Source organism: Vitis riparia, chromosome 17 (assembly GCF_004353265.1).
Source record: "Vitis riparia cultivar Riparia Gloire de Montpellier isolate 1030 chromosome 17, EGFV_Vit.rip_1.0, whole genome shotgun sequence".
In the NCBI taxonomy this organism is placed as follows: domain Eukaryota; kingdom Viridiplantae; phylum Streptophyta; class Magnoliopsida; order Vitales; family Vitaceae; genus Vitis; species Vitis riparia.
The window spans coordinates 14,351,972-14,379,069 of NC_048447.1; the positions used below are offsets into that span (position 1 = coordinate 14,351,972).

General features: G+C 36.8%; 2 protein-coding genes across 2 annotated transcripts; both read left to right on the forward strand.

Moving 5' to 3' along the window:
- Nucleotides 1–6,705: 6,705 nt before the first annotated feature.
- On the forward strand, nucleotides 6,706–16,416 carry LOC117905119 (auxin response factor 3). Its single transcript, XM_034818026.1, has 12 exons — nucleotides 6,706–6,805; nucleotides 6,896–7,226; nucleotides 7,367–7,423; nucleotides 7,828–8,007; nucleotides 8,155–8,239; nucleotides 8,390–8,480; nucleotides 8,547–8,711; nucleotides 12,754–12,873; nucleotides 12,952–13,027; nucleotides 14,237–14,396; nucleotides 14,482–15,669; nucleotides 16,047–16,416. Exons 2-11 carry the CDS (start codon nucleotides 6,918–6,920, stop codon nucleotides 15,453–15,455), a joined length of 2,217 nt encoding a protein of 738 aa, XP_034673917.1. The 5' UTR covers nucleotides 6,706–6,805; nucleotides 6,896–6,917; the 3' UTR covers nucleotides 15,456–15,669; nucleotides 16,047–16,416.
- A 1,250-nt stretch (nucleotides 16,417–17,666) lies between these two features.
- Nucleotides 17,667–22,464, forward strand: LOC117905120 (MLO-like protein 12). The gene is made up of 14 exons (XM_034818027.1): nucleotides 17,667–18,396; nucleotides 18,477–18,534; nucleotides 18,638–18,792; nucleotides 19,071–19,187; nucleotides 19,469–19,529; nucleotides 19,856–19,944; nucleotides 20,040–20,114; nucleotides 20,205–20,293; nucleotides 20,400–20,449; nucleotides 20,549–20,589; nucleotides 20,680–20,853; nucleotides 21,347–21,382; nucleotides 21,474–21,602; nucleotides 21,710–22,464. Exons 1-14 carry the CDS (start codon nucleotides 18,256–18,258, stop codon nucleotides 22,025–22,027), a joined length of 1,533 nt encoding a protein of 510 aa, XP_034673918.1. The 5' UTR covers nucleotides 17,667–18,255; the 3' UTR covers nucleotides 22,028–22,464.
- The last annotated feature ends 4,634 nt before the right edge of the window (nucleotides 22,465–27,098 follow it).

Below are 27,098 nucleotides of genomic sequence, written 5' to 3' on the forward strand. Positions count from 1 at the left end.
ATTGGACTAAAGTACAAAGTATTGAGACTGAACTTGAAACAAAATAATGAGACAATTTTGGGTATGTACCAATTCGATACTGTAACCAGACCCTTAAAATTTTCTTTCTTTAGACAGATATTTTTGGAATATAAACCTAGGGCAGGCCCTGATTCTGCTCTCCTAAGTATATAGGTTGTTTGGGCCTAGGATGGCTTTTGGGGTGGCAATTGGGCCAAATCAGGCCTAGGTTTTACCTATATTGTGTTGCTGCTTGTATTCGGCCTTAGAAAAAATTTACTAAAAAAAGATGCTTCATCATGAACAACTGTCATCTGAGGTTTTACCATTATATATAATTATTAAAAAAAAAATTAAAAAATATTTTCTTCTTTAAAAGTATTTTTTGAAAACCAAACGTCTATTTTAAGAGTCAACATCATTCATAAAAATTACAAAAAATAGTGAGGGAGGAGAGGTGAACCCCACACAGTCAAAAGGCTACCATAATAGAGGATCAGTTTCAACGAGTGATAAAGGCTTAATAAATTAATTCAAAAATAAAAAATAAAAAAATAGGGGTTTTGGTGACCGTGCGTCAGCTTGCGAGAGGTGTAACCTTCAAGGAACCGACAGCCTCCACGTGGAGACGAAGACCGGTCTAGTTCCTTTTGGCAAGTCCTCATGCGGGTCCCATTCACCACATAGCATATGCCACGTGTCCTACTACTTGGGGATAAGACCAGATGACGGAGAGAGAAAATAAAAGGAGAGAGAGACAGTCGTTTGTCCACTGTTTGGGTGAGACTACCGAGAGGAGCTGTTAATTACATGCTGAAATCACTTGATAAATGACGTGGAAGCCCTCGGATCAGGAGGTGTGGGACACGTGTAGGGCAAGGAAAGGGTGGGAGGAAAGAGGGCGTACGTAGAGGACGTTGGGGCGCGTGTAGATGATTGACATGACTAAAGTACGATGAAAGGCTGGCTAGAGGCAACAGCTCCCGCGTAAAAGTCGAGGGTCTCTGCAAAAGCCACCTTTAGTCATTGCTTGCTTTTTGGTCATCCCCGACCTTTTCACCTCCCCTATTTTTCTCTCTGATCTCCCCCCACGCTCCCTTACTTACGCGTGACAGCAACTCTCGCATCCCGTTTGGCCAATGGTCCCTCCTGATGAGAGAGTAATTCAGTAAGGATTCCGGCTTTGGATAGAAAAGAAAGAAAGAAATATTTAAAAAATAAGGGAATTCTGTTCATGCTTCTCTTTTTGCTTTTACAGAGCCATTGGATGACAAAGTAAAAAAGAATAGACACTCTCTTAGTAACATCACCCTCCCCAAAATATCTCATCTTTGAAAAGGACTGAATATTAAACCCACTTGCCATGATCCGTTTGAAGATAATATTAATTTCACTAACTTAGATTTTTATTGATTTGAAGAATGATGAGGGTATAATTTTTTATTTTTTTCGATTATTTAAGGAAGTTTGATTTCAAATTATTTAAACTTGATTTGGGCTTTGATTTAATTTCGAGTCTTTAACTTGGGTTTTGACTTGATTTGAATTTTTTCCAAATTTAGATCTTGGTGTAACTTAGTTCTTATTATAATTTGAGTCTCGTCTTTGTTTTTTTAACTTTTTGTTTTCAGATTTTAAATAATTTATATATTTTTTATGTTTATTGATTTATTACTTATTTTTTTATATTTTTTTAAATTAAATAAAAAAATTAAAATATTTCACTTTTTATTAATACTAGAAATAAGCCATCATAATTAAAGTGAGTGCGTTTTTTTCCTTATTAATACTTAATAAAAATGAAATATTAAAATTGATATTTAAAGAGATTTGATGGGTTTAACTCTTATTTTAAATTTAAAATAATATTTAATGACATTTAAAATATTACATTATATAGTCTTCAATTTATTTATTAACAAAACTTGATAATTAACTTTTTAATTGTCAAGTGTTCATTCAAATGCATTTGTTATTTCTAATATTAAAAAGTGAAACTTTTATATAAAAAGAAAGAAAGCAAATATAGAAAATATATACTTAGTTTATCACCTTAAAAATTACTTTAAAATTTTAAAATTTTAAAAAACTTAGGTTTGTATAGTAAGGAGGATCGCTTGTCCTGATTTCAATCCAATAATAGTACATAGATATTTTTTGAAAAAAGTTTAATTAAAAGTCAAAGATAACGAACTTTCGTCAACTTTTGAATTTGCTTTTGAATTTGTGTTGATCTCCTTCTTTAAAGGTAGATAAGTGACATTTTTTTATTATAGTCAATATTCTTCTATAGGCTTTTTGAAAATCACCTCAAGGTTAGACTTGATTTAGAGTTAATGATGACTCGGTTTTAAGAAAACTTACAAAAAAACTTTATCGAGTGTTGTAAAGAACAAATAAAAGTGTTAACTTAATCTTCTTTAACTTGGACAAATGACATTTTTTACCATATTTGATATTATTTCATATACTTGTTGAAGAATATTAGGAGTCTAATCCTCATCAAGCTTCTAAATTGCATATTTTTCTTTTTTTCGAATTCCAATTTTAGACGAGACTGAGGAGAATCTAATTTAAAATTTCGTAGGCCTATGATTTCAAAAGTATCACAAATTTTCAAATTTTGATTGTATTTGCTCCATATCATATGCTCATGCAATTGATGGAATTGAGTTTATTGTTAGGATGCTAACAAAAAATTCTGGCCCAGAGATCAGACAATGGCAATGAAGTGGAGGTACAGGGAAAAAAAACTTTAGAACTACATTCCTTGTGTCCTAAGTCCAAACCCACATGCAAAGTTGGTAGTTACCTAATTTCAAGGGCCAACTGAATTTAATAACGGTGTGTTTGGATGGAAAGGAGAAGTGAAAGGAGTAATTATTGAAATAGTTAGTTGTCGTTAATCACTCATTAGATATTGGTAATTTGATGTAACCAAGAACCTTTCCGCATTTACTCAAAGCTCATTCATATCTGTCGGTTGCGTGAGCACGGGGTTAGCTTAGATTTGCTCAGCTGCAAACAAATTAAAATGATCAATGTTGTGACATGTCTATTAAAAGTGCGTAATGCTACTTTGCATAAAGTTGGATTTGGTAATCAAGAGTAAAAATAAACTAGCATGATTAGTGTTCGTTGAGGAGGTGCATTTTAATTTGGACAATCTATTAAATCTCCTAAATAATTTCAAAGATGAAAACAAAAAGTGGGTTGGTTTCATATTGCTTTAAATTTGTGGAAAAATGTGGATTTGTGCAATCAATTATAGAACAATGGGTGTAACTTAGGTGGCTTCAATGTATTCCAACTTGAATCCAACCGGATTTTGGATATGCTTCAATAACTTTTTTTCATAATTTGGATCAGGGTTAAGAGAAAATAAATAAATAAATGATGTGTTTTAAAATCGTAAAAGCATCTTTGGACGCAGAGTAGATAATATTTATACGGTTGAATGCAAATCGTTTCTATATCAAATAGGGGAAAAAGTCATGTGAATAATATCTATATGATGAGCTGGTCGTTATGGAGTTTGGACTAAACATCTTAGATTAAAGGTTATATTATATCATAATTTGGATTAAATGTTTATTTAATCAATTTAGGTATAAAGTTCTCATAGTAGATAGGGGAAAAAGTCATGTGAACAATATATATACAATGAACTGGTCGTTATGAAAAATGTTTATTCGATCAAATTAGGTATAGAGTTCTCATATCAGATAGGGGAAAAATCAGATAGAGGAAAAAGTTCAAATTAAACATCTTAGATTAAAAGTTAGATTACATTAGGATAAAATATTTATTTAATCAACTTAGGTATAGAGTTCCCATATCAGATAGGGTAAAAATTAGTTAGGGGAAAAAGTCATGATGAATTGGTCGTTATGGAGTTTCAACTAAACATCTTAGATTAAAAATTAGATTAGATTAGGATAAAATGTTTATTTAATCAAGTTAGATATAGATTTCTCATATCTGATAAGAGAAAAAGTCATGTAAATAATATCTATACGATGAGCGGGTCGTTACGGAGTTTAGATTAAACATCTTAAAATAAAGGTTAGATTAGATCAAAATTAGTATAAAATATCTATTCAATCAAGTTAGGTATAGAGTTGCAGTCGAAGACGGTAAAGTTGGATGTAAAGTTACAATCCTATTTCCACTCCACATGTTTGACAAAATTGAAAAGCAAGAAAGTATGTCTACCCATCTTTTTGGTTCCTATTACCATCTTTTTGCTAAATTCCACCCCCATGAATGGGGATCTAGGAATAGATCTAGGAATAGGTTTAAAATCTTTCTTTTATCTTGCCATATATAGAGGATTAGTTACCATCTTCGTGCAGGGCTAATAATTTTTAATTTATTATGGTGCTAAAGAACTAATGATACCAACCATTACCACACGCGACAAAGCAACCGACCAAAGCAGTGTGGTCAAAAACATAATTGTGTGCTTGGTTAAAATAAGAATTATGGTTAATCATGATTAGCAAAACAATATGATATCATATGCATTATTGATTTCATCCAATGTGCTTTACGCGATTGCACGTGAGACATCCCACACACCTTCCATTTGTGGCAATCTTCCCATAAAGATCTCCTCAAACATGCTTTGCAACTTGATAATTTTTTTGTTTATTTTAATCACACGTAATTCCAAAACTTAGAAATTGTCCGGATAAGAATGATTATTTTGAGTATAGTGAGATAATTAATCAACAAAAAGTTCAACCTTTGGTACTAAATAATTTAAATAACGTCACGAAAAATTCGTGTACTATATAATACGAGTTATTCGAGTTTGAGACTTTAACGCTAGAATTGTCTTAACACAAGAAAAAAAAAAAGTATATATTTTATATAATTTCCAAGTCCATGTAAGCAAGGAGACAAGCAATTAAAATTAAATGCTAGGAAAAATAGCAAACACCCAACCAACTGGTGCGGACACATGCAGACATGGAGAAATGGTATATATTAGGTTGGTGCTTTCCCAATAGGGGAACTCACTCATACACCATTTGACCTTCATAAAAAGAAATATTGGAATTTAGCAACTTATATGGGGCACCTCTGATTTTCCAGTGGCTCTGGTCCCCCCTCATAGGACCTAGCCCACGGTTAATTCCATGCACCCCCTGGCTCAGTCCCGTGAACCGAGGGCAACCTTGTCTTTTCACATTGGGCCCTCCATCGCCTAAGATGAGCTGCCCGCATTCTGTAAAGGAGGTGGGCGCCCATGTAAGAGACCGACTAATTATTAGACAATATGTAGTGCGGTGGGTGGAACTGACAAAAAAGAGAGTAAAGTGAGTGAAAAAGAAGGCTTCAAGATTCCGTCTCACGCTCTCGGGGAGACGCGTGTCTACACGAGGAGTTTTCAGAAGTGCAAAGTCGAGAACGCGCTGCGGGGGACGCGTGGGGTAGGGAACCCCCACCGGAATAAGATAAAAGCACAGGCCGAGTCACGACCAATTAGACACTGAGTTGTAACCCGTTTTGTCCGGGTTATCAACCTAGGCCTAGAGTAGGCCAGACTGAGTTGGGCTGGGCTCTTCGCAATTGATGGCTCTGATAAAGACCTGGACCCTCTGTCCTCACCCAATTCGAATTTACGGATTCACCCTTGGCCTGCAAAGATTAAAACGCCTTACAAAAAAAGGCAATTCTCTTAGCAATTATGGAGGGTACAAGGCTTTTGTGGTTCCCTTTTTGGTTCGTATGGACCATTTTCCTGCTCCCCTCTCTCGGTCTCTCCTACCTAAAACCCCATTCAAGGTTGCAAAAAATAAATGAGTTGCAACAGATTAGCCTATTTACACTGCCTTTTAATAAATGAAGCTCTGATACAAATTACTTCCACACCACTAACCAATCCAAAATGTTAGTACTTTGAAAAAGGTCCCAAGGTTTCAGTTTGCCTAATAAATGACCCAATTCATTGTCATGATATCTCACTTGACCTACCCCTCTTGTCATATGAGTTTAAAAACCAAATTTAAACCTTACCCATTCAATGTAAAAAATGTAACACAGAGATTATGTAACCATGGTTGTTGATTTTGCTACCGGAAGTGGAGAGACACCATTCCCTGCGTTTGCTATTGCTTATTGCCTAAGAAAAAACACCACCCGTAATGACCCACAGAAATGATCGACCAAGTCAAAACTTGATGCCCAGTTACGAAAAAAGTGGTGGGTGCTTTTGTCCGGAAGGAATAGTTACTGAGAAAATATCTTGATTTAATTTTTGGTAAAAGGAAAGGGGGGGATACAAGGGAGAATAGGTGAAAAGGAGGGGGAAGGGCGGGGGAAGAGACAGGACACCGAAAATAAAGGGAGGCCACTGGGAGACTGTACGTAAAGCCTTTTTCCGGATCCATATTATATTGGGATTTAACGAGTAAAGAGCTGATTATCAGCTTCTCTCTCTTCTTTCTCTCTTTCTGCCACACATCACAGTCGCAGTGTTGCAGTGGCAGAGCCTGCAGCTGTGAACAACATTAGCATCACCACCTCTTTCCCCTGCAACCTACAAAAAATTAATATTAATTACAGAATTCAGAGAAAAAGCGAGGGAGGAAAAAAAAGGGTGATTTGATATGTAAAGTTTGGAGAGAGAGGGTATAGGACTGTAGAGAGAGGAGAGGGAGGGGGGGAAGGGGGGGGGGGCGGGGGGAGGGGGCTGTACGGGCGCGTGGTGAAAGCATCATCTTCTTTTGGCAATGCGGAGGGTGCGCAGGTTAAGTAGCAGGTGCACCCAGCGCAGCCTTTGCAAATGCAGCACCAGGCATGTCCTCTCTTTCTCTTTCCACTTTCCACTTTCTCTCTCCTCGGACTCTTTATTTACAGCTTCTGCATCTTCTCTTCCTCTCTTCAGATTCTGCTAGGGCTCTGATACTATGGTGGCTATGATCGATCTCAACACCGTCGACGACGACGAGACACCCTCGTCTGGGTCGTCGTCTTCCTCCTCCTCATACGCCTCTGCTTCTGCTTCCACAGTTTGTGGTTCTTTGTTGTCGGCGGCGTCGTCGGTATGTTTGGAGCTGTGGCACGCGTGTGCTGGCCCGCTCATATCGCTTCCGAAGAAAGGCAGCCTTGTGGTGTACTTTCCACAGGGCCACCTGGAGCAGCTTTCTGATTATCCGGCCGTAGCCTATGATCTCCCGCCTCACGTCTTCTGTCGAGTGGTTGATGTCAAGCTCCATGTGAGTGTTTGGTTTCTTGTCTTCGTGGCTGAATGAATGCTGTTCGTTTCTAGGGTTTTAATTCTCCTAATTCTGTGGAGGGTTTTTCTTTTTTTGGGAAAATGTTGTGAAATTTGTATGTTGGATGCTTTGGGGGACAGGCCGAGGTAGTTACGGATGAAGTTTACGCACAGGTCTCGCTGGTTCCTGAAACCAAGGTGCGTTTTTTTCTTAATTTTGTCTATTCTCATTTTGGTAGCTCTGAAATTTGAATGAAAAATCTAAAAATTGGTTTTTGTTCTTATTTCAAAAAAGCTGGAAATTTCAAGCAAACCAGGCTAACTAGTTGAATCAGGTTCATTTGCATGGAGTTTTCTGTTTTCGCAGGTTCTAAATAATAAAAAATGCACTACTTTGTTTGTATTTTTTTTTCTTTTGTTTTTGTTTTTTCATTTTTTTTTATTTTCCTTTATTTTCTCGATAGCCAATCAGATTACGGTCATAACTTAGGTTTTAACACGTAATTACTTGTGACCAGTGAGATACTGCTTCAGCTGGTATTTTATGTTTGTTTAATTCTTGGGTGAGTATGATTTTTCAAAATTATTGGCCTGTGAAGCAGATTAAGCAGAAACTGCAGGAAGGGGAAATTGAAGCAGATGGTGAAGAAGAGGATATTGAGGGTTCTATCAAGTCCATGACACCCCACATGTTCTGCAAAACTCTTACTGCTTCAGATACTAGCACCCATGGGGGTTTTTCTGTCCCCCGCCGAGCTGCAGAGGACTGTTTTCCTCCCCTGGTAATTATGGTGCATTTAGGTCACAGAAAAATTGGACAGAATCTAGTTGCAGTTTTTGTACTATATTTGAAAGTCCTCTTGAAACTAATGCATGTTCAAACAACTATATCAAATTGGATACTGAGTTTAGCTAGATTTGTGCTGTAGGATTACAAACAGCAGAGACCTTCACAAGAGCTTGTGGCCAAAGATTTGCATGGCTTCGAATGGAGATTCCGGCATATCTACAGGGGTATGTTGTGAAGACCACATATGCATTTTCTATGTCTAGTTTCTTGAGTCTACTTTGAACTGTGTGAAGTGATGATGATAAAAAACTTAGTTCACTTGGTGTTCCTGAAATTGATGTTTCTAGAACTTGTTTTGTGGTTGATCTGAGCAGGGCAGCCAAGGCGGCATTTGCTTACTACTGGTTGGAGTGCATTTGTAAACAAGAAGAAGCTTGTGTCTGGAGATGCTGTACTCTTTCTTAGGTATTAAAACCTTTGATCGAAGTAATTTTTACTGTTCTTTGTCAATCTAATGTCTTATTGATGCAGGGGTGGGGATGGAGAACTAAGACTGGGAATCCGAAGAGCAGCTCAAATTAAAGGTTCGTCTCCTTTCCCAGCTCTTTGTAGCCAACAGTTGAATCTCAACACCCTTACAGCTGTGGTCAATGCTATATCCACAAGAAGTGTTTTCAACATATGCTACAATCCGAGGTATTTTACAGTTCATCCGTCTAGTTAATTTTCATATAATAAGTTTGCTAGATGACAATTTTGTTGTTAAAATGTGAACCTGTTAGATGGTTTATGCAATGGTAAGGTATAGATACAGCTCTATATGACCTGCAAAAGGTTAACCTTGAGGTTGAGTAGGCTGTTTGCATGGGGTAGTTCTAGTTTGTTGGTGTGTTCATGTTGGAATAAGGTATTACCCTTTTAATACCTTCTTTTTTTGCATATTTTGTGTAATGTGAGAATATATATTAAAGTCACATGACAGAAAGGATAACTTCTAGGACTAAAGAAATGAAACTACGATTCTTGCAAGGATATAGCACCTAGTTGCATGTTAAACATTTCTGTAAGGGCTATTATTTGATTTGAAGCTGCTTAGAGATAATTCTTTTTAGCTTAATTGTAACCATGAACATCAAATCTAAAATTTATAAATGAGGCTAAATCCATGTATGATTATAACAATATAAGTACAGACTAGTTTGGTGTAAACTTAAGCTGGGTTGCCAGTGGTTCAACCAAACCAAAAATTAGCCTGGCATAAATCTGTGTCAGGATTGTTCAGTACTAATACTATGTGTTAAAGGTACAGCCTACGCTTGTGAGTCAATTGGGATTTGTAATTTGCCTAACTTTTAGCTAGACTTGTAGGCTCTTTTAGGAAATTGTTCTTGAAAACACTTTCCTGTTAGAATATAAATAGTTTCTAACTAAGAGAACATGTTTGACAAACTATTCATAGAGAACCTTTTTTTTTTTTTTTTTGACAATTTGTTTTGAAAACATGTTTTTTAAATCAAATTTTAGGTGTTTTTAGTTGTTTTCTGTACAATGTTTTGAGTAACAACTGAAAATATGGGGAATACGTTGTGGAAATATTTGCGATGTAAGTAAGCGCATAGTACCTTTTTTTCATATTTGAACTCCAAGCGAAATTTTGTTTTCATTAAAACAATTGAAACTATTATTAAGAGCTATTGTCAAAAACTATTTTCTTTAACACAGATGGGCCCATAGATTCTTACTAGACTACCTTTGCCTTTGTTCTTCAATCTGCTTTGCTTTTGTCACTTCAACTTGACATAACAAGTCTGATTATGTTGTTAATTTGTTGTTTAAGACACAGTGCTTTGTTACTTTATTCTAGTTATGGATGCCATTGAAACAACTTAGTTTTCTTTTAGTTGCTCAGGACTCAACCTTACTTGAAAAAATTGGTCAGGTGCAATGACGATAACACTGCCTTTAAAATTAATTTTGCAACTTCTTTGATTGTTTGTCCCAATGTATGAGGCTCTCAAGATTCAAAGGCTGCAGTCTCCAGTCAATATGCCCTTGCAAAATAAAAGTCATGGAACATGACTTGATGTTGTGCCTTAGTCTAGACCATCAATTCCTTAAAATCTTAAAGATGATAATTTTGTGAAACACAAATGGCATCATTCAAAGTCATGCACAAAATAGACTCTCAAGAATTATATATAAAGTTTGGCAGCAATCACTTTTATATAAACATCAGTTTTTATATAACCAAGGAATCTTTAATGGCTGAGCCCTTTGGAAATCAAACCCAGGACTGTGTGCCTCTACCACACATCCCGGAATTCACCTTAGCCAACTAGGCACCTTGACGTGCTTTATATAAACACCATAATACTCAGTTAAAGAGGCACCTGTCCTATCCACACACTTACGTGATGAAGAGACAGCACAGATAATCAATCTGTTTAAATGAGTAACCATACTTATCCATTTTAAGTGGTATAGACATATTTTGGAAATAAATTTAGTTTCTTGAACTTTTTAATATTAGACTTGACTTTTATATAAATATACCTGAGAAGTAGATGATGTGGAGCTAAATAAACGTACCTGATTAATTGCATGGAACTGAATCAGAACTCATTCAGCTCCATTATGTGAGAATCTGAGATAATTGATTTGTTTTTTTTTTTCTAAGGAAATTCCAGTAATTGATAACTGGGTTCCCAATGATACCCCCTCTATTCAATTATGTAACTATGTTTAAAAGCTTATCTTGAAAACAGAAGAGCATAGGTATGAGATTGATTTATAATGCATAAAAAATTTGCATAAACAGTGTAGTTTGTCACATTGATTCATAAGTTATTAGTTGATGGCCAAAGTTACCTCAGTTATTTCCTTCCTCAGCTTCTTATTGTATTGGTTTTTGTCATGGGTCTCCGGTCTTTGTCATCTCCTCAAACTTGCTTGTGTGAGCTCTCTATATTTCCCTGTCCTCACATCTGGCTCTATCAACATCAATCTTTTCATAAAAAGTTATCTGTCTTCAAGCATCACTAGATTTAAGCTAACCCTTAAGAGTAGGGTTATTTGTTTCATGATATGTTTTGGCTACGCACTCAAATGTAATCTAGTTGAAGGTTGGGAAAATAATCCTTTTGAAATATTTGGAGACTATGAGGTGAAGATGGGTAGGGATTGTCTGATACAAGTATCATCTTAGGAGTGGTTTCATAACACTTTCATGACAAGGTTGGATGAGATGTGGGTGTCTGGAGAAAACCAGAGGCGGATGGTGCAAATTATTGATTTCTGGGTGATACAACTTGAAAGCTTTTGTTGCATTTTTCCTTTGCTTTTGTCACCATGCAGGCCTGTTCAGCATATCATGTTCCTAACAAAGATTAGGAAAGGAGAGAAGTTTGCATTGGTTGGCTGCTGATTTTTTAGGAATTGTAAGATTGATATCATGTAAGCTTGATTTTTTTTTTTTTAAAATGGTTTTTCTGGACTCATTCTAAAGCTGCTTTCCTTTAACACATTTCTTTCATAGAGCTTTTGATAAGGATGGTCTTCCATTGAAGCTGAAAATATCCATCCCCATTGGTGATGCGGAAACATCAGTCATAAGCTTAATGAGTCAATGGCAATCTCTTACACTTCATTTTGGAGTTGTATGGCAGTATTGTTCTTTAAGTTTGGGTGCTTTCTTCAAAGAACTTCAAATTTTTGATGTCCCAGCATAAAGTGGAAATTGGTGATGGATTTGTCTCAATTTTAATTCCTGCCACCTTTACCATCACCATGTGGTGATGATGGAGGTTGCCTTTCCTCCTCACACCAGTGTATGTAGGTGGTTTAGCTTGGACACTGGTGCATTTTGGGAATAATTGAATCACTGTTTGCCTACTAAAGCCACCTTCAAACATTGCAACCAATGCTTGAGTTGTTCCTTGCATTTGAGGGTTATAACAGACAAATGGATTGATTGAGGCAACATAAAAAGTATTGTCTTAGAAAACTTATCTTCATTTATTCATGAAAATTCCATATATGGTAAAAGGTGACCAAATTACTAGCAAAGAAGTCCATATCATTGTGAATTATTTGGTAGCAATGTTTTGATCTGATTGTAATCACAGTTAGTATTTACTCTTTTCTTCATGGATTACTGTTGTCATAGTCAAAATACATTGCTAGATTTTCTTTGAATGGTTCCTGATATACCATTCCTCTTTATTACCGTTGTTGTGTTGTTGTTGGCCTGGTAGAGGCCTTTTAGCCTTGTTGGGTACTGACTATGATTTTATATTATAGATGTTCTAATTTAGGGGATGATCTTAATTTGGGGGTGTAACAAGTTCTTTAATTATGAACTGGATGTGCCATCCTTCATGGTCACTAGTGGAAATTGGTGAGATTAAGATTTGACATCAATTGATTAATTTAATTCAATTTTATTCTTTGTCAAGTTGTTCGATCACTTTAGATTATCTCTGCGCATTAATATTTTCATGGTCAGTTATATGTCAATTAGATAAGCTATGATCCCACTTGTGATTCAGTTTACCTTTCTTCATTCCTCTAGTTGATTGGCTTGGCAATATTACTTGGCTTTGAATGTTCTGTTAATCATTGTAACATGTTTTGCTGGATGATTTTATGTTCAGATATAGTTTGGTGTTCAGGGAGTAGCTTGTGGTCCATGTTCTCCATAATAATCTCAATGCCTATATGCTTCAAATGCTTCTTGTAGGGCTAGCTCATCAGAGTTCATAATACCCCTCCGTAAATTCTCAAAGAGCATTGATCATTCATTTTCTGCTGGGATGAGGTTCAAAATGCGTGTTGAAACAGAAGATGCAGCAGAACGAAGGTTTGGCATGCATTTGCTTGTAGTATTTCAAGTTAAATTAATTCTCAACATCTGAAGATAAGCTGTTTTTTTTGGCAGATATACTGGACTTATAACTGGGATCAGTGACATGGATCCTGTTAGATGGCCTGGTTCTAAATGGAGGTGCCTATTGGTATGCATGTATTAAATATCTTGTGTACCTTGTTATTGTTCGCATGCACAATTTTGTAGTTTGGGAGCACACATCTCAGTGGTGGTGTTTTTAAGTTGTGAATGAGTCTTTGGCCTCAAGGCACAACTTTAAGGGTCATGTCTCAATGTGTTACATTAAATTGAGGCTGAACTTGATGCCTAAGGTCCAGCTTTGTGTCTGAGGCATGTACTTTGAACTTGGCGGGAAGTGGGATTATTCCTTTCCAGATATGTTCTGGAAAAGCCTTAAAATTTTCCTTGTTCTTTATATTCGTGTGTAAAAGATAAATTACTTCTTTATGTTAGTATATCTTATATTTCAAAACTCTTTAAATGCCAATTTTAGAGTGAGAATTTCTTCAGTGATTCTCTAAGATTTGGGCTGCTGCACTACATGATAATTTTTCTTTTGTTCTTTGAGTCATTTTTGGAATCAACATCTTTTATGCTACCTCCTTATTATTCCACTATATGTAGTTAAATACTTTCCATTATTCTTTTGCTTGATTTGAAGGCTAAAATGAATGACCATATATATGAGGCTTAGGCCTCCATCACCTTGCGCTTTCACTCACATGTTTTTAGAAGAAATCATTTCTCATATATATATGTATTGTTGTAAATAATCAGTCCCCTTTTTTGATGATGGAGCAAGTTGCATACATGCATCCCCTAATACTTGAAAGGAATCTTATACTGTCAGGTCTTCTGAAGTGGTATTTGGAGTAGAATTCTTGTTTGCCAAAAAAGGCAAGGAAGTGGATTTAAGGTTTTTGCTCTTGGTCAAAGGATATGTGCACCTTCCTATGTTGTATGAAGGGAACCTAGTTGATGACATGCATTAGATAGTACTTGTTCTACTTCAAATTACCATAAGCTTGACTTTTTCTTATCCCCCTCTGAGTCACAAGTAGATCAGACTTCAACTGGAGTGTTCATTAACTGTTGCAGGAAGCTAATTATTATTATTATTATTTTTGGAAATGAGACTTTGAAAACTTTTTAGTATTTGTATATTTAAGTTTTATCAGTTTGAGAAATTACGTAATTTTTATGGATGCTTCTGGTGATCTTTCACCCTTGATCTCCTGTTTCCCAGCTTCATCATAGTCATGGCTCGGAATGTGTCTTGCTCCCATGTCTTCCTTATTATTCTGATAGTGCTACTTTTTTTTACTTATCTCTGCAGGTAAGGTGGGACGATATAGAGGCTAATCGACATAACAGGGTTTCTCCATGGGAAATTGAGCTATCTGGTTCGCTTTCTGGTTCTGGCAGCTTGACAGTTCCTGGCTCAAAGAGGACCAGGATTGGTTTGCCGGGAACTAGACCAGATTTTTCAGTTCCCAGTAGGTCCATTTCCAGCAAACATTTTTTGATAACCAGTTCCATTTCTTTCCTGTGTAAAGTAGTTAACTTCTTTATTTCTTACAGATGGGATGGGAGTGTCAGACTTTGGGGAATCTTCAAGGTTCCAGAAGGTCTTGCAAGGTCAAGAAATTTTTGGTTTTAATACTCCTTATGATGGTGTTGATACCCAGGATCATCATCCATCTGAAATAAGGTGTTTTCCTGGTTCAAGTTGTTCTGGGATTGCTGCAATAGGAAATGGTGTTAGAAACCCTCTTGGGAATTCTGATATTTCCTATAAAGGCATAGGCTTTGGTGAATCTTTTCGATTCCATAAGGTCTTGCAAGGTCAAGAAACATTTCCAAGCCCACCATGTGGAAGAGCTCTGTCTGCTAACCAGGCTCATGAAAATGGTAGCTTTGGAATCTTTGATGGTGTTCAAGTGCCGACTTCTAGAAATGGATGGCCTGCCCTTGTGCAGGGATATAATGCCCACACTCACCTGTCCACACCATCAGTGCAAGTGTCGTCACCATCATCGGTGTTAATGTTCCAGCAAGCAAGCACTGCTGCTCCTAACATTTACTCAATGCATAGCGCCAATAATCAGGAGAAGGAGCAAGAAATTAGTAACCGGAGTTCATTTGATATTCCTGAAGTGTATGGTGAAAAGCTCACACCATCACGTTGTGAGCTTAGTGTCAGGGGAGGAGGTCAGGGAGGTATGAATTTCTTTGGTCTGTTAAACGAGCATAATCAACTAGCTGTTCCACATCCTCTTGTAACTCAATCAGCATTTAGAGGCAGTCAAGATTTAGTTCCTACATGTAAAAGTAGCTGCAGGCTCTTTGGCTTTTCCTTAACTGAGGAAAGAAGCATTGGAAATAAAGTGGACAACCCCACTCCTGTTACATCTTCATTGATTCCTGGAACCTCTTTTCTGCCCCAGCAGTTGCACTCAGAGCCTCCAGTGATGACCAAGGCAATTGGAAGCAATTGTACCAAAGTAAGTGACTTCTATGCTGTAAGGGATATGCTTTTTGATATTGCGCTGTAGCGTACTGCTGTTGTAAGATCAAAATTGCAATTTCACAAGCTGGGGAGTGTTGTAGACCAGGCAATTAATCACTGGAAGCTTGATAGGCATGATGATTTGATTTGTGCATTGAAGCATTTATTTGATATGGAGGGAGGGCTTCTGCATGGTGAGGGAAAGTTGTTTACCAGGATCATGAGGATGTTGTGATGCTTGTTCGAGATGACTCATGGCAGTAAGTACCTACTTACCTGTTTTTCATCATTTAAACTATCATGTTCTTTAACAGTGATATGCATCTGAGCCTCAGACCAGCCTTTTATAGTCCAAAATCAGGTTTAGCAGAAATTCAAAATGTAAGCATTTTTTATTTTCAATTTTTTTTTTTAAGAAAAATTATTTTCTTCAGGGGTACCCATTTGCCAATCTCATATGTTAGGCCTGTTTTCCCTGAGAATAGAATTGTAGTGTTTGATGGTTAGCATCCTATTTTCTAGTGGTTTAACTGTTTATGAATAGGCTTTACATCCTTCTGATCTTTTAATCAAGTGTCTATTTATTATTTATATTTTTAGTTGAAATTTGATTAAAATTCTTAAAATGGTTATGCAGGGAAATCTGCAGCATTTGATAAAAAATTATGATATTTACTAATGAAGACGTAGTGATGGCACCAAACATAGATGCTTATAGTTGCTGAGAGGCACACAGGGCATCATTGATATGTTTTTAGCTCTTGGGCGAAAGAACTGTAATTATTTGCCATAACAGTAATGTATCTTAACCTCCCTTGCTATGGAGAACAATTTAAACTAATTTACTAGGTTCCTTGGAATACTCAGTTAAGAAATTACTTTTAAAACTGTATCAAAATATTACTCTATGTTGTTCATCAGTTGTGTTACTGTATTGCAGCTATTGCTTCTGTATCTCTGCTTAACATTGTTGGCTTAAGGCTGTTTCCCAGCCATGATTTTTAGAATGTTACTGAATGCATGCTGTGGGCTTTCTACTCCAGGGCAGGGGAGATTGCCTTGGGTCCAAGAGTTAATATGCACTGATGTTTTTCACATGATTTCTCATGTCTGAGATGGAAAACTGTCTATATTTCCGATTAGGTTTTTCACATCCGCCACCATTGTAATCTTCACACCAGAGAAAGGTCATAGGGTTGGAATTGTTGTTTCTTTTCCCATTTATAGGCATGAGCCATCACCCTATTAGAAACAAGTTCATGACTAGTAAGTTACCTGAATGAGAACGGAGATTAATTGAGTGATGAAGTCTATAATGATCAATAGGACTTGTGGATACCCTTCTATGATAAATACACCGCGTAGAAGACCCATCAGTATCAGCGGTGGTCCACCCTTCAGAAATGGTGAAGGACCTGCTACTGCTCGTACTCTGTTGCGTCGAGCCAATTTCTATGTTTACCATATTTTTCAAAGGGTAGGAACGGACGGTTTCTGTCTCATTATAACTTTTGGCAATGGTCCCCTCACCCAGCAAGCTTTTATTTCATGTAATAATTGACATTTGGTCGCCAATTTCTGTGTGAACAAAAAAATTTTCACATGCAGCGAGTTTCCTCTGACATCTAGGTAGAAAGAAATGAAAGGAGAGAATTCCCTCAAGAGTAGTGAGTTGCCAGCCTGAATGTCGGTGTCTAAAGTGGTAGCTCTGTTAGGACAGTCTCAAATCCAGTGTCCAGTGGCTTTCAACTTGGGCCCTTTTTTTTAATGTTCTCACTTAACCATCTTCGAATTTCTGAACTATTCCAGCTCTCCACCTCAGACTTTGTTGAAGCCTCCGGAATGTGTGATTGAGTTGAGTGGCCCAGCTTAGTTCTAAAAGAAGTCTCTCATCTTTACTTTCTTAAATAGTCTTTAAATTGAATCACTAACATATGTATTAAAAGTTGTATTCAAATTAGAATTTAGAATACCCAGATTCTAGAAATATTTATGGAAGTCGGTTCAAACTTGCTTTGCTCACTTCCAATAAATACTACTAGATAATTAAGCCCAGATGAACCGACCCCAAGAAGCTACAAATTGTCAATGCTCAGCCCTCATCCACACACCATGAGTCGTGCTTGCAGCCTCACCATTGGCTCCAAAATCACAGAAGTAAACTGGCGTCTTTGATTGGCCGGCCGAGTCAAACCGTCACAGGGTTAAAAATGTCTATTAACTCAAAAGAAAAAAGAAATAATAATAAAAAAAAACGTGGTTCTGCCTAGAAATAAGAAATAAAGGGAGAAATAAAAAAACAGAGAGCATTTAGCAAAATAATACAAACGCCAAAAAACGTGTCGACATCAAAATATGAAAATGCTACAGAATTTAGTACCAGTGAAAGCTGCAAGAGAGGTATGTGATGAGTTCCCCAGTAACGCGCATTGGGTGGCACCATGCAGTGTGAAATTGTGAATACCAAGCACTTTCCTTGCAATTTTCTTCCGTCTTTTCTTTTCCCATGTACCCAGTTCATATTATTTTTGTCCTTTTCTTTATATCGCCTACCTGTAAACACGAGGTCAATATTTGACCTGGGAGCTTCACCACCCCTCCACGTTAGCTAAGCCTGTGGTTTATTGGAGGCTTCCCTGTTCTTCTTCCTCTTTCACACGTCATGGCGCCCGTACCATGTTGTTGAAGAGTCAGACCCGGCGCACGCTACTCTGGGATCCTCAACGCGTCCACTATAATACGCACCTTTTAAACAAGACTGCGCCACCCACGAGGTTGCACCACACTATTGCTTTCTAGAATTTGTGGCAACAGACCCAGGTTGCCAAGTAAGGGGAAGAGAGGATATGGCTGGCGACGAGGAGACGACGACGACGACGACGACAGCAACACTTGAAACAACGTCCACTTGGGCTGTTGCCTCTGTTTGCTTCATTTTGATTGCACTCTCCATACTTATTGAGCATGCCCTCCATCTCTTAGCCAAGGTACTTCGTGTTTGCCTTTGCCCGTTTCATGAATGCTATCAATTTCCATGTTTAGTTACTAGGTTTCTTTTGTTTTCCAGTACTTCAACAAGAAGCGGAGGAGCTCTCTCATTCATGCTCTTAACAACGTCAAATCGGGTGAGAATTATTCTAGATTGTTTTCGATTTATGGTTTTTTTTTTTTTTTTCTTTCTGTATGAAGCTAAGATACTTTATCCCTCCGTTTTGTGTTTACGTTTAGAGTTGATGCTCTTGGGGTTCGTATCTTTGTTGCTGACTGTGTGCCAAAAGTCTATTGCGAAGATTTGTATCCCAAGGAGCGTAGGTGAAACTTTTCTTCCCTGCAAGACCTTGACAGAAAGTGATTCAGAAGAAGAAACCAAATGCGAAGAGCAGGTGTGAGGCAAAAATTTCTACCCATCTATGTACTGATATCAAGTATTGATTATGAAATTCCTCGAAATTATCTTGATGCCATGCTTATATTTCAGAATTAACTTTGTTCATCTCAACCCTTTCTACATGATGAGATTCTTGTCCTAGAGTATTGGAGCAATGTGTAGTCATTATAAATGGACACATCTACACTTACAAATTAAGATCATGGCAATCAAATGCTCCATTTAGCTTGTCAATGATTGTAGATTTGAGTTGCATTCTAATCTTGCGCACAGGGAAAGATGTCTTTGTTGTCTAGACAAGGCGTGGAGGAACTACAGTACTTAATTTTCGTGCTGGCCTTCTTCCATTCGCTCTACTGCGTCCTCACATTCGGTCTTGGGATGGCCAAGGTAATCTTCTTGTCATCTCGAGGCTTCTTTCTACCTTTCTTTGCTTTTCTCTTCTAGAATTTCGCTTCCGTGCAACTTTTTGGTGTGGGATCGGGGAGGTTTGCCAAAAGTTTTGACACAACAATCTGAAAACACGGATTTTGAAGTTGTAAAGGAAGTGCCTTTTCCATCTTAAACGTGAACCTTGTATTCTAGAGACTTTTTTAAATGGGAGGCCTTGACTTATATTTGACAATTGATATACTTGCATTTATTTATTTATTTATTTTGTGAACATTCAGATGAAGAAATGGGAGTCCTGGGAGGCAGAAACAAGAACACTGGAATATCAGTTTACAAATGGTAAGCTCTGAGGATTCTGAATCTTGTCCATCAAAAAGTCTTCATGCCACTCTTAGGAAAAGCATATGCTACTAAGTTATGGTAATTGGTGTTGTTGAGCTTCCAATGGAGTATTCCATTCCCCTGGTCTATTAGTCAGATTACTTAGATTGTAGTTATCAGTAGAGGGCTTCTTTATTTGAGTAACAATCTCGTCGAAATTGGATGTATTATGGTTACCAAATTAAATTTCCTAAGAGTAAAAAACTTGAGAAAACCATAAGTTTTCTTCTTCTCCAAAATTTAGTTTTGTTTTTCTTAATGATTCCACTTAACGCATTGTTTAGATCCACGGAGGTTCAGGCTCATCCATCAGACATCATTTGGAAAGCAACATCTGAGATATTGGAGTGAGCATCGGATACTTCGTTGGCCGGTTAGTTCCAATTGTTACCTCCTCTTAACTAAACCCCACCTGATTTAATTAGTAAAGCCAATGTATCAAAATGTTGCTGCTGCCATCTTTTGCAGGCTTGTTTTATTCGGCAGTTCTATCCATCCGTCTCCAAAGTGGATTACTTCACTCTTAGACATGGGTTCATTATGGTATTCCTCCATGACCAGTTTTAATAGACAAAATTAATCTTCTAAATTTGGCTTGGAAGTTCTTAATTTTTTTTGTGCCTTCTCTTCTAGGCCCATTTTGCAGAAGGAAGCAACTATGACTTCCAAAAGTATATAAAAAGAGCTTTGGAAAAAGACTTTGGAGTGGTGGTGGGAGGAAGGTAACCATATAAAGATAACGGCGTTGGTCTATGCCAAGTCTTTGATATCTCTTATACCGAACCTAGAACTGACCAGAAAATAATTCTTGGGCATCTTATTTTGCAGTTTCTGGGTTTGGAGTTTCTCCATGCTTTTTGTGTTCTTCAATGCTCAAGGTAACACTCTACTTGTTTCTTTTCTATATGTAAAATTAATGACATTGAGATTACTAATCTAGCTAATCCTAACTTGATTCATTTATTCTGTCTCTGCAGTATTTTACAACTATTTATGGCTACCCTTTATTCCATTGGTGGTAAGCAACTTGACTTGAACTAGAAGTATGATTTACCAGGAAATCAAAGTAACACTATAAACTGAAGGATTAATTGTTCATATTTTGCAGATGCTGTTGTTGGTTGGAACAAAGCTACAGGGCATTATAACTAAGATGTGCTTAGATAGCCATGATAAAGCTCTCGTTGTTAGAGGAACTTTGCTTGTCAGGCCCAGTGATCACTTCTTCTGGTTTGGAAAACCGGAATTGCTCCTACATCTTATGCACTTTATATTGTTTCAGGTGATTCTTTAAACCTTTGCTTCAAATCATTTCAACTGGATAGCTTTTGGGTGGATTTGGAAGCAATTTGATCAAGTAAGAAATAAGTATTCAGGACAGATGATTAATGCATGTCTTATAAGTTCGAAACTATCCCTTCCTACTATTTTCTTGGTAGTCCAACTGGACAGAGCATTAGGGAGGATTTGAAAAAATGGACAGGATAAAATAGACTTCAGACATAAATGGCCAACTGAACTTTCTATCAACCTCCAAAATGGCCCTTCTTTTGCAGACCAAATGGCATGATGTTAGTAGAAAAGTCCGGTGAAAGGCTTTGCCTTAATGTTCCTTCCAAACACACCTTCATTTTGGCATCCTTGGGCTAGCATTTTGAGAGTACTTTTCACTCTTGAAAATCAATGAAGCACTTCCAACATACTAACCAAAAAGTATATTAGTTGTGTTTGTTCTTTTATAACTCTGTTCTCAAGAGATGTTTTTGGCTTTGCAGAACTCTTTTCAACTGGCGTTCTTTATATGGACTTGGGTAAGCATCTTTCGGCTTTCCTGATGTATTGCTTTATGTCTTTTAGCCAAGAAGGAAATAAATCACTTACTAATTTCCCTTTGAAATACAGTACAAATTTGGATTCAGATCATGCTTCCATGATACAACTGAGGATATCGTCATAAGGCTTGTCATGGGTGTGTTAGTACAACTCCTTTGTGGCTACGTGACACTGCCTCTGTATGCCCTGGTCACGCAGGTATGTTAAAAAAAAAATGGCTTAACTATAAAAATGAGGTAGTTGGTTGGTCCAGGATGGTATATATAATATAAACACTCAATTGCAACCATGGTATTTTTCATCAGATGGGGACATCAATGAGGACAATTGTCTTTACTGAGGGGGTCGTTGAAGGTCTGAACAGATGGAGAAGGAAAGCCAAGAAAAACATAGCACGCAGGAACAACCACTCAGCTCGTCCCTCCCTGGATGCTTCACTCGACAATTCACCTTCTTTTAACACTCTGGATACTTCTTTCTCTGTAGACCTCGATCAGCCATCATCAGATGCTGGTTATTTGACTGTTGAAATATCAGATGAAGAGACGGTCGCTACTAAACGGCCAGAACCGCGTCAGAAGTTGGGATCTTTTGAGGGTTTCGACTCCTGCAAAACATCATAATATCTGATTATGAGAGGATTCGATTAAAAGCTATTCTTGACAAGCCATATGCAATGCCCACATCGCTTGTCAGTGATCAATGATGAGGTTGTTGATTCAATTCGAAGCTTAAATAGTACTAAGCTCAACACAAATCAAATGGCATGGTGATCATAGTTCAGTGGTGGCTGAAAGAGAGGTTGTACAGTCATTTCTGCTATTTTTTCATCTCTCTATATATTAGAAGCAGAGTACGTATATATTGATAGATGATATTCATTTACAGAAGAACACAAAAACAATGATGCCTTCTATGTTAATTAAACATACATGATGTGATTTTGTTTGCCATCTTCCTCGTCTTCCTCATTGTATTTCATCAGAAGAACAGCCACATTTTGTAATAGCACAATTGAGATTCATAGGCATTTGTTTAGGATCAACCGATCTTCAAGAAACCGACTCGTCTTTCACTATATACATATATATTATTGTTAAATTCATGACAGCTCAAGCTTGGCTTAGTGTAGCTTTTTGAGTCCAATATGGCTGCAGCAATGTTATGTTCCCACCGCCGCGAGCTTCCTTCAATTCACTCACTGTGGGGATGTTAATTATAAGAGGAGGATGAAACCTCTTTTAGTTTTTAAATTATTTTTAATTTTAATAAATTAAATATATAAATGATATATTTACCATGTTTGATCCCATTCAAGGTAATCTGGTAGATTGACAAAAATGCCTAAAAGATTAATTTTCCTGACACGATGTATTGTTAAAGATTAATTTTTTTAACAAAACAATCTCAAAATATCCTTTATTACTTTTTATATTATTTTTCTCAAAATTTTTGTGAGTTTTGATAAATTTTCATTTGATTGATATTTTGTGTAAGAACATTCACCAATATTTCCCGATATATTATGATATATCCATAAAATCGAGTTACCGATATATCCATAAGAATGGATATTTTCATATTTGGTTTCAATAACTTTCAATGTTTTTAATAATTCTCCTTATAATGGTGAAAACAATAGTCCAGACTCAAGGATGAGTCTTTTCCAACGGGGGGAGCTTGACACAGGAGTGTCTCATTACACGTTCTAGTACCCAGATCAAAAAGAGTGACGACTAATTCTTACCTTGATCATATGAGATGCAGGGGATGCACTATTTTTTTTTAAAAAAACTCGCATTGATTTGGTGTGAAGCTGCATGCCATCATAAAGAGGTCTTTGAGTCAAGATTCAAACACATTTTACGGAGATTCCTTTGGAGAAAATCATGGTCAGTTTTCCATACAAAGGTAAGTAGTCTGTTCTATCATTCGTCAGTTGATTGTAATGGGATTCAAAATTGCTTTATATTATGCCTTAGCTGGCTGGCAGGATGTTCTTCCTTCTAGGAAGTAGCTCCTTCAACTTATCATGAGCAGTTGCCTATAATCTACCCCAACTCTTGGTAAGACCTATGATGAGAGGGTCTTGCCTTCAATAGTTCATCAAACTTTGAAAGCTTTTCTTGGGACGGTAGGTTCAGGGACAACTGGTCACTTGCGAACCTAACTTTTGGGTAGGTTTTGTGGCTGCTAAGCTCAGAAGGTTGCTAAGTCCCGTTGGACTTGGATTCTGTTGTATGCAGTGAACTACTTTTCTTTGTGGGTGAAGATGAAAATTCGGTTTCATTTTAAGACATCTAGGAATTTCTTGGGTTAAATATTTTATTTGAACATTCCTGTTCAACAACGAAGAGACTCCTAACCCTCAGCCAGATGAAGTATTGTATTACTTAATTACTTTAACTGTTATGCCACAAAAACTCTCTTCGGATTATAATCTAGATTGATGTAAAGTAAGGTTTTTGGGTTATCTTATGAAATGCCCAAAAAAAGAAAGACTCTCTTCTTGTTGTCTGGGAGAGATCTTCTCTATGGGAGAGAAAGAACATCCCCTTATTTTATTGCTTTTTAATGGTGACAGTTGTGGATAGTTTTAAAACCCTCCAAAACTGCTCCCCATCTTCTCATTTGTTGGATTGGATCAGATCAACCTACTTGAACACCCAAACCTAATTCCAACAAGAATGGTTCAATCTGGACCACAACATACCACCAAGAGAGATTGAATAACATCAGAGAAAATGGAGTTCTCTGTTGAAGAAGCCGACATCCTATAGAAAGAATGCTCATTTCGGCAGAGATCCCCTGGTTTTGGAAGGGATCCCAGTTCTAAATTTGGCCAAGCATTGGATTCTTTGAATTGTTGTAGCACGTGGTATGTTCAAAACAATTCTCATGAACATGTGAGTTGTTTTCTTACATCTCCAAAGGAGTGATGCAAGGGTGTATTACCACCGACAACATATGATGAACATGTGAATATCGTGCGAAGAGCTTCAATCATTGAAATTTTGGGAATCGTGGAGGCTGAGGTAGTAAAAAAGACGGGCACTTCATCTGATTAGACCTAAAGATTAAAGAGCTCTGGTTAGTGGTGAGTCTTCACGCTGTAAAAGGCAGTCCTGCCAAAAAAGCTATTTCTACTGTGCTTTCCCATTTGAACACCGGCCGAGAATCTCTAATGGACCACAGAAATATTTGTTTGTTTTCCAAAGTTCCAATGGGCAATCTTGGCGCTTCTCCAAAAGAAATCCGCTCCAAAGCTTTATCTCTTCCGTGCCCGTATCTGCTCGACCATATAAGACAAAGCGTGATCATTCGTATGATTTTAATTAATTATTGAACCCACCCAACCAAGTTCAAAAAACAAATTTGCAAATATGGCAGTTTGGTTATTATTTTGATTCAAAGTAGAAAATGGCGTAGCTGTGTGAGTGGAAGTTAGTGTCTAAGCTTTTGACTTGGTGCCATGATAGACCTTTTCCTCTCGGATTTGATTTCAGATGATGAAGATGATGTGGGCGGAACACTCAGAGGTGGTGGCCTAACTTGACACGAAATTGGGGAAACTTTAGACTGGTCTATTCTTTCCCGTGGGTATCTTTCTTTGACAAAAGGGAAAATTGTAAATAAAATATGAAGCTTCTGTTTCATGTGTTGGGTCTGACTTGCGAGATTTGCCTTGATTCTCACTCGGCTCCGCTTTCATCCGTGCCCCCGCTGCCACGGCCTGTATTTCAAAGTAAACCCTTCCCTAGAGAAAATTCTTAAGATTCTCTTTCTCGATTGGTTTGTCTGATCTTTTTTCTTAAGCCCATTTTTTACTAATACGTTATGATTTGATTAGAAAGTCCAATGCCCTCGAATTGATGTCACCAAATAATAATGAATCACAATGCTTTTTTGGCGTTCCATATGGTTCTCCCACTAGTTGGTTTGGCCGACACATTGTTGGAATTTATTCTTCTGGATGTTGTCATAGAAATTGAGTACTTACAATAAGATTTGGGCGTGGGAATTAAAATGTAAAAAAGCATAAAAAATATTGGTGGTTAATTATATTTACAAAAATATCAAGAAATATAAAAAAAAATCAAAGAAATGATAAAATAAGTAATAATTCAGACATTAAAATTATTTTATTGAAAAAAGGAAATAATCTATTATGCTCGAAAATAAATTTAATACTAAAATGATAATTTATGTAATTTTAATAATATAAATATTGGATTTGTTTTATTAAAGCAAATAGTAATCTACGATGCTTGATGATTCCTCGTGAGAATGTCCCATATAATATATGGCTAATAGTGAACATAACCATGGCATGCATTTTTGTCAATTATATGATTGTTATTTTGCTCATACTAGCTAGCTATAGATCGTGTGGCTAGAGCATGACCATGACATGCATTTTTGTCAATTATATCATTGTTCCTTTATACTACTAGACTGTGCATCCATTGAGTACAGAGATAGGAAAGGTGTGAGAATACTATATTAAATCTCACATAAGCTAACATAATTTATCTTCGAAAGGAAGTGTTTCATTTTGCCCTAGGCTCATTTAGTGTAAATTAAATTAAGCATATTTAATCCCTTTGGAAAAATATTTTAGAGTCGTGTTTTTAGTAGTCCGCTCACAAATATATTGCAACATCAAGTGTGCAATATTAATTGTTAACAAGTGAGCACAATATTAGGATGTGTCATTAAATAGTCTTCTGATGATCCTCATACCATTCAACTTTGGCATGGTTACTTCCCTAGTGATATCCCTTGAGGTCACATCTAATCATGACCATAGACAACATATTAGAGTAACATATACCAAACCTCTATTTCATGACATAGTCAAGGGTCACATAAGGCATAAAAAGTTATCATAAAGGTTTATATGAACTCAACGCAATGAGGCAACATCCATCCACTCACCTTATTTGATTGTCAAGCAAATGTAATATGAAATATATGCCACAAAGAAGCTCTTCAAAATGAGTGTAGGCCTTATTTTTAACATTGTACCAATCTTTGTTTAGTCACATCAACTAGTTGGTTTAAGTCCCCTTATGTTCTAGCTAACTCAAGTGTTGTATCAAGACTCAATATGTACTATGGGTTTTCTAGACTCAATACCCATCATCATAGTCATGGACCTCATCTTCAATCCTATCCAAAGCGACACATTATGATCCAATTGGCATGTTATCTAAGCACATTGGATTTAGTTTCTTACCTTACATAGAGCCAAAGTCCAATGATCATGTGAGTGAGCTAATCTCTATCCATTTATATACTTGTTCACATATGGTATAAACCATACAACGAAGCTATGTGTGTGCCAATCAAATAACTAATCATGTCTCAATCAATCAAAGATCACAAAACAAATATTATATCTCATCATTGAAGGAATATATAGATAAAATAGTTAATTGGACAATACAATATAATCACAATTTACTTAATCCAATGTTTCTTGCATGAGTTTGATAAACACTTTTAGATATCATCTTAGCCAAGAGATTTGCAACTATGAGACTCATAGAAATTTATTCCAAGACTGTTTTTTCTTATTATGTAACCATCTATCTTAGAATTGATATTTGATATTGATATGTTTGGTTTAACCATGATACTTGGGGTCATTTACATAGGCTAGAGTTGTCATTCCATGGCAATAAATAGTAA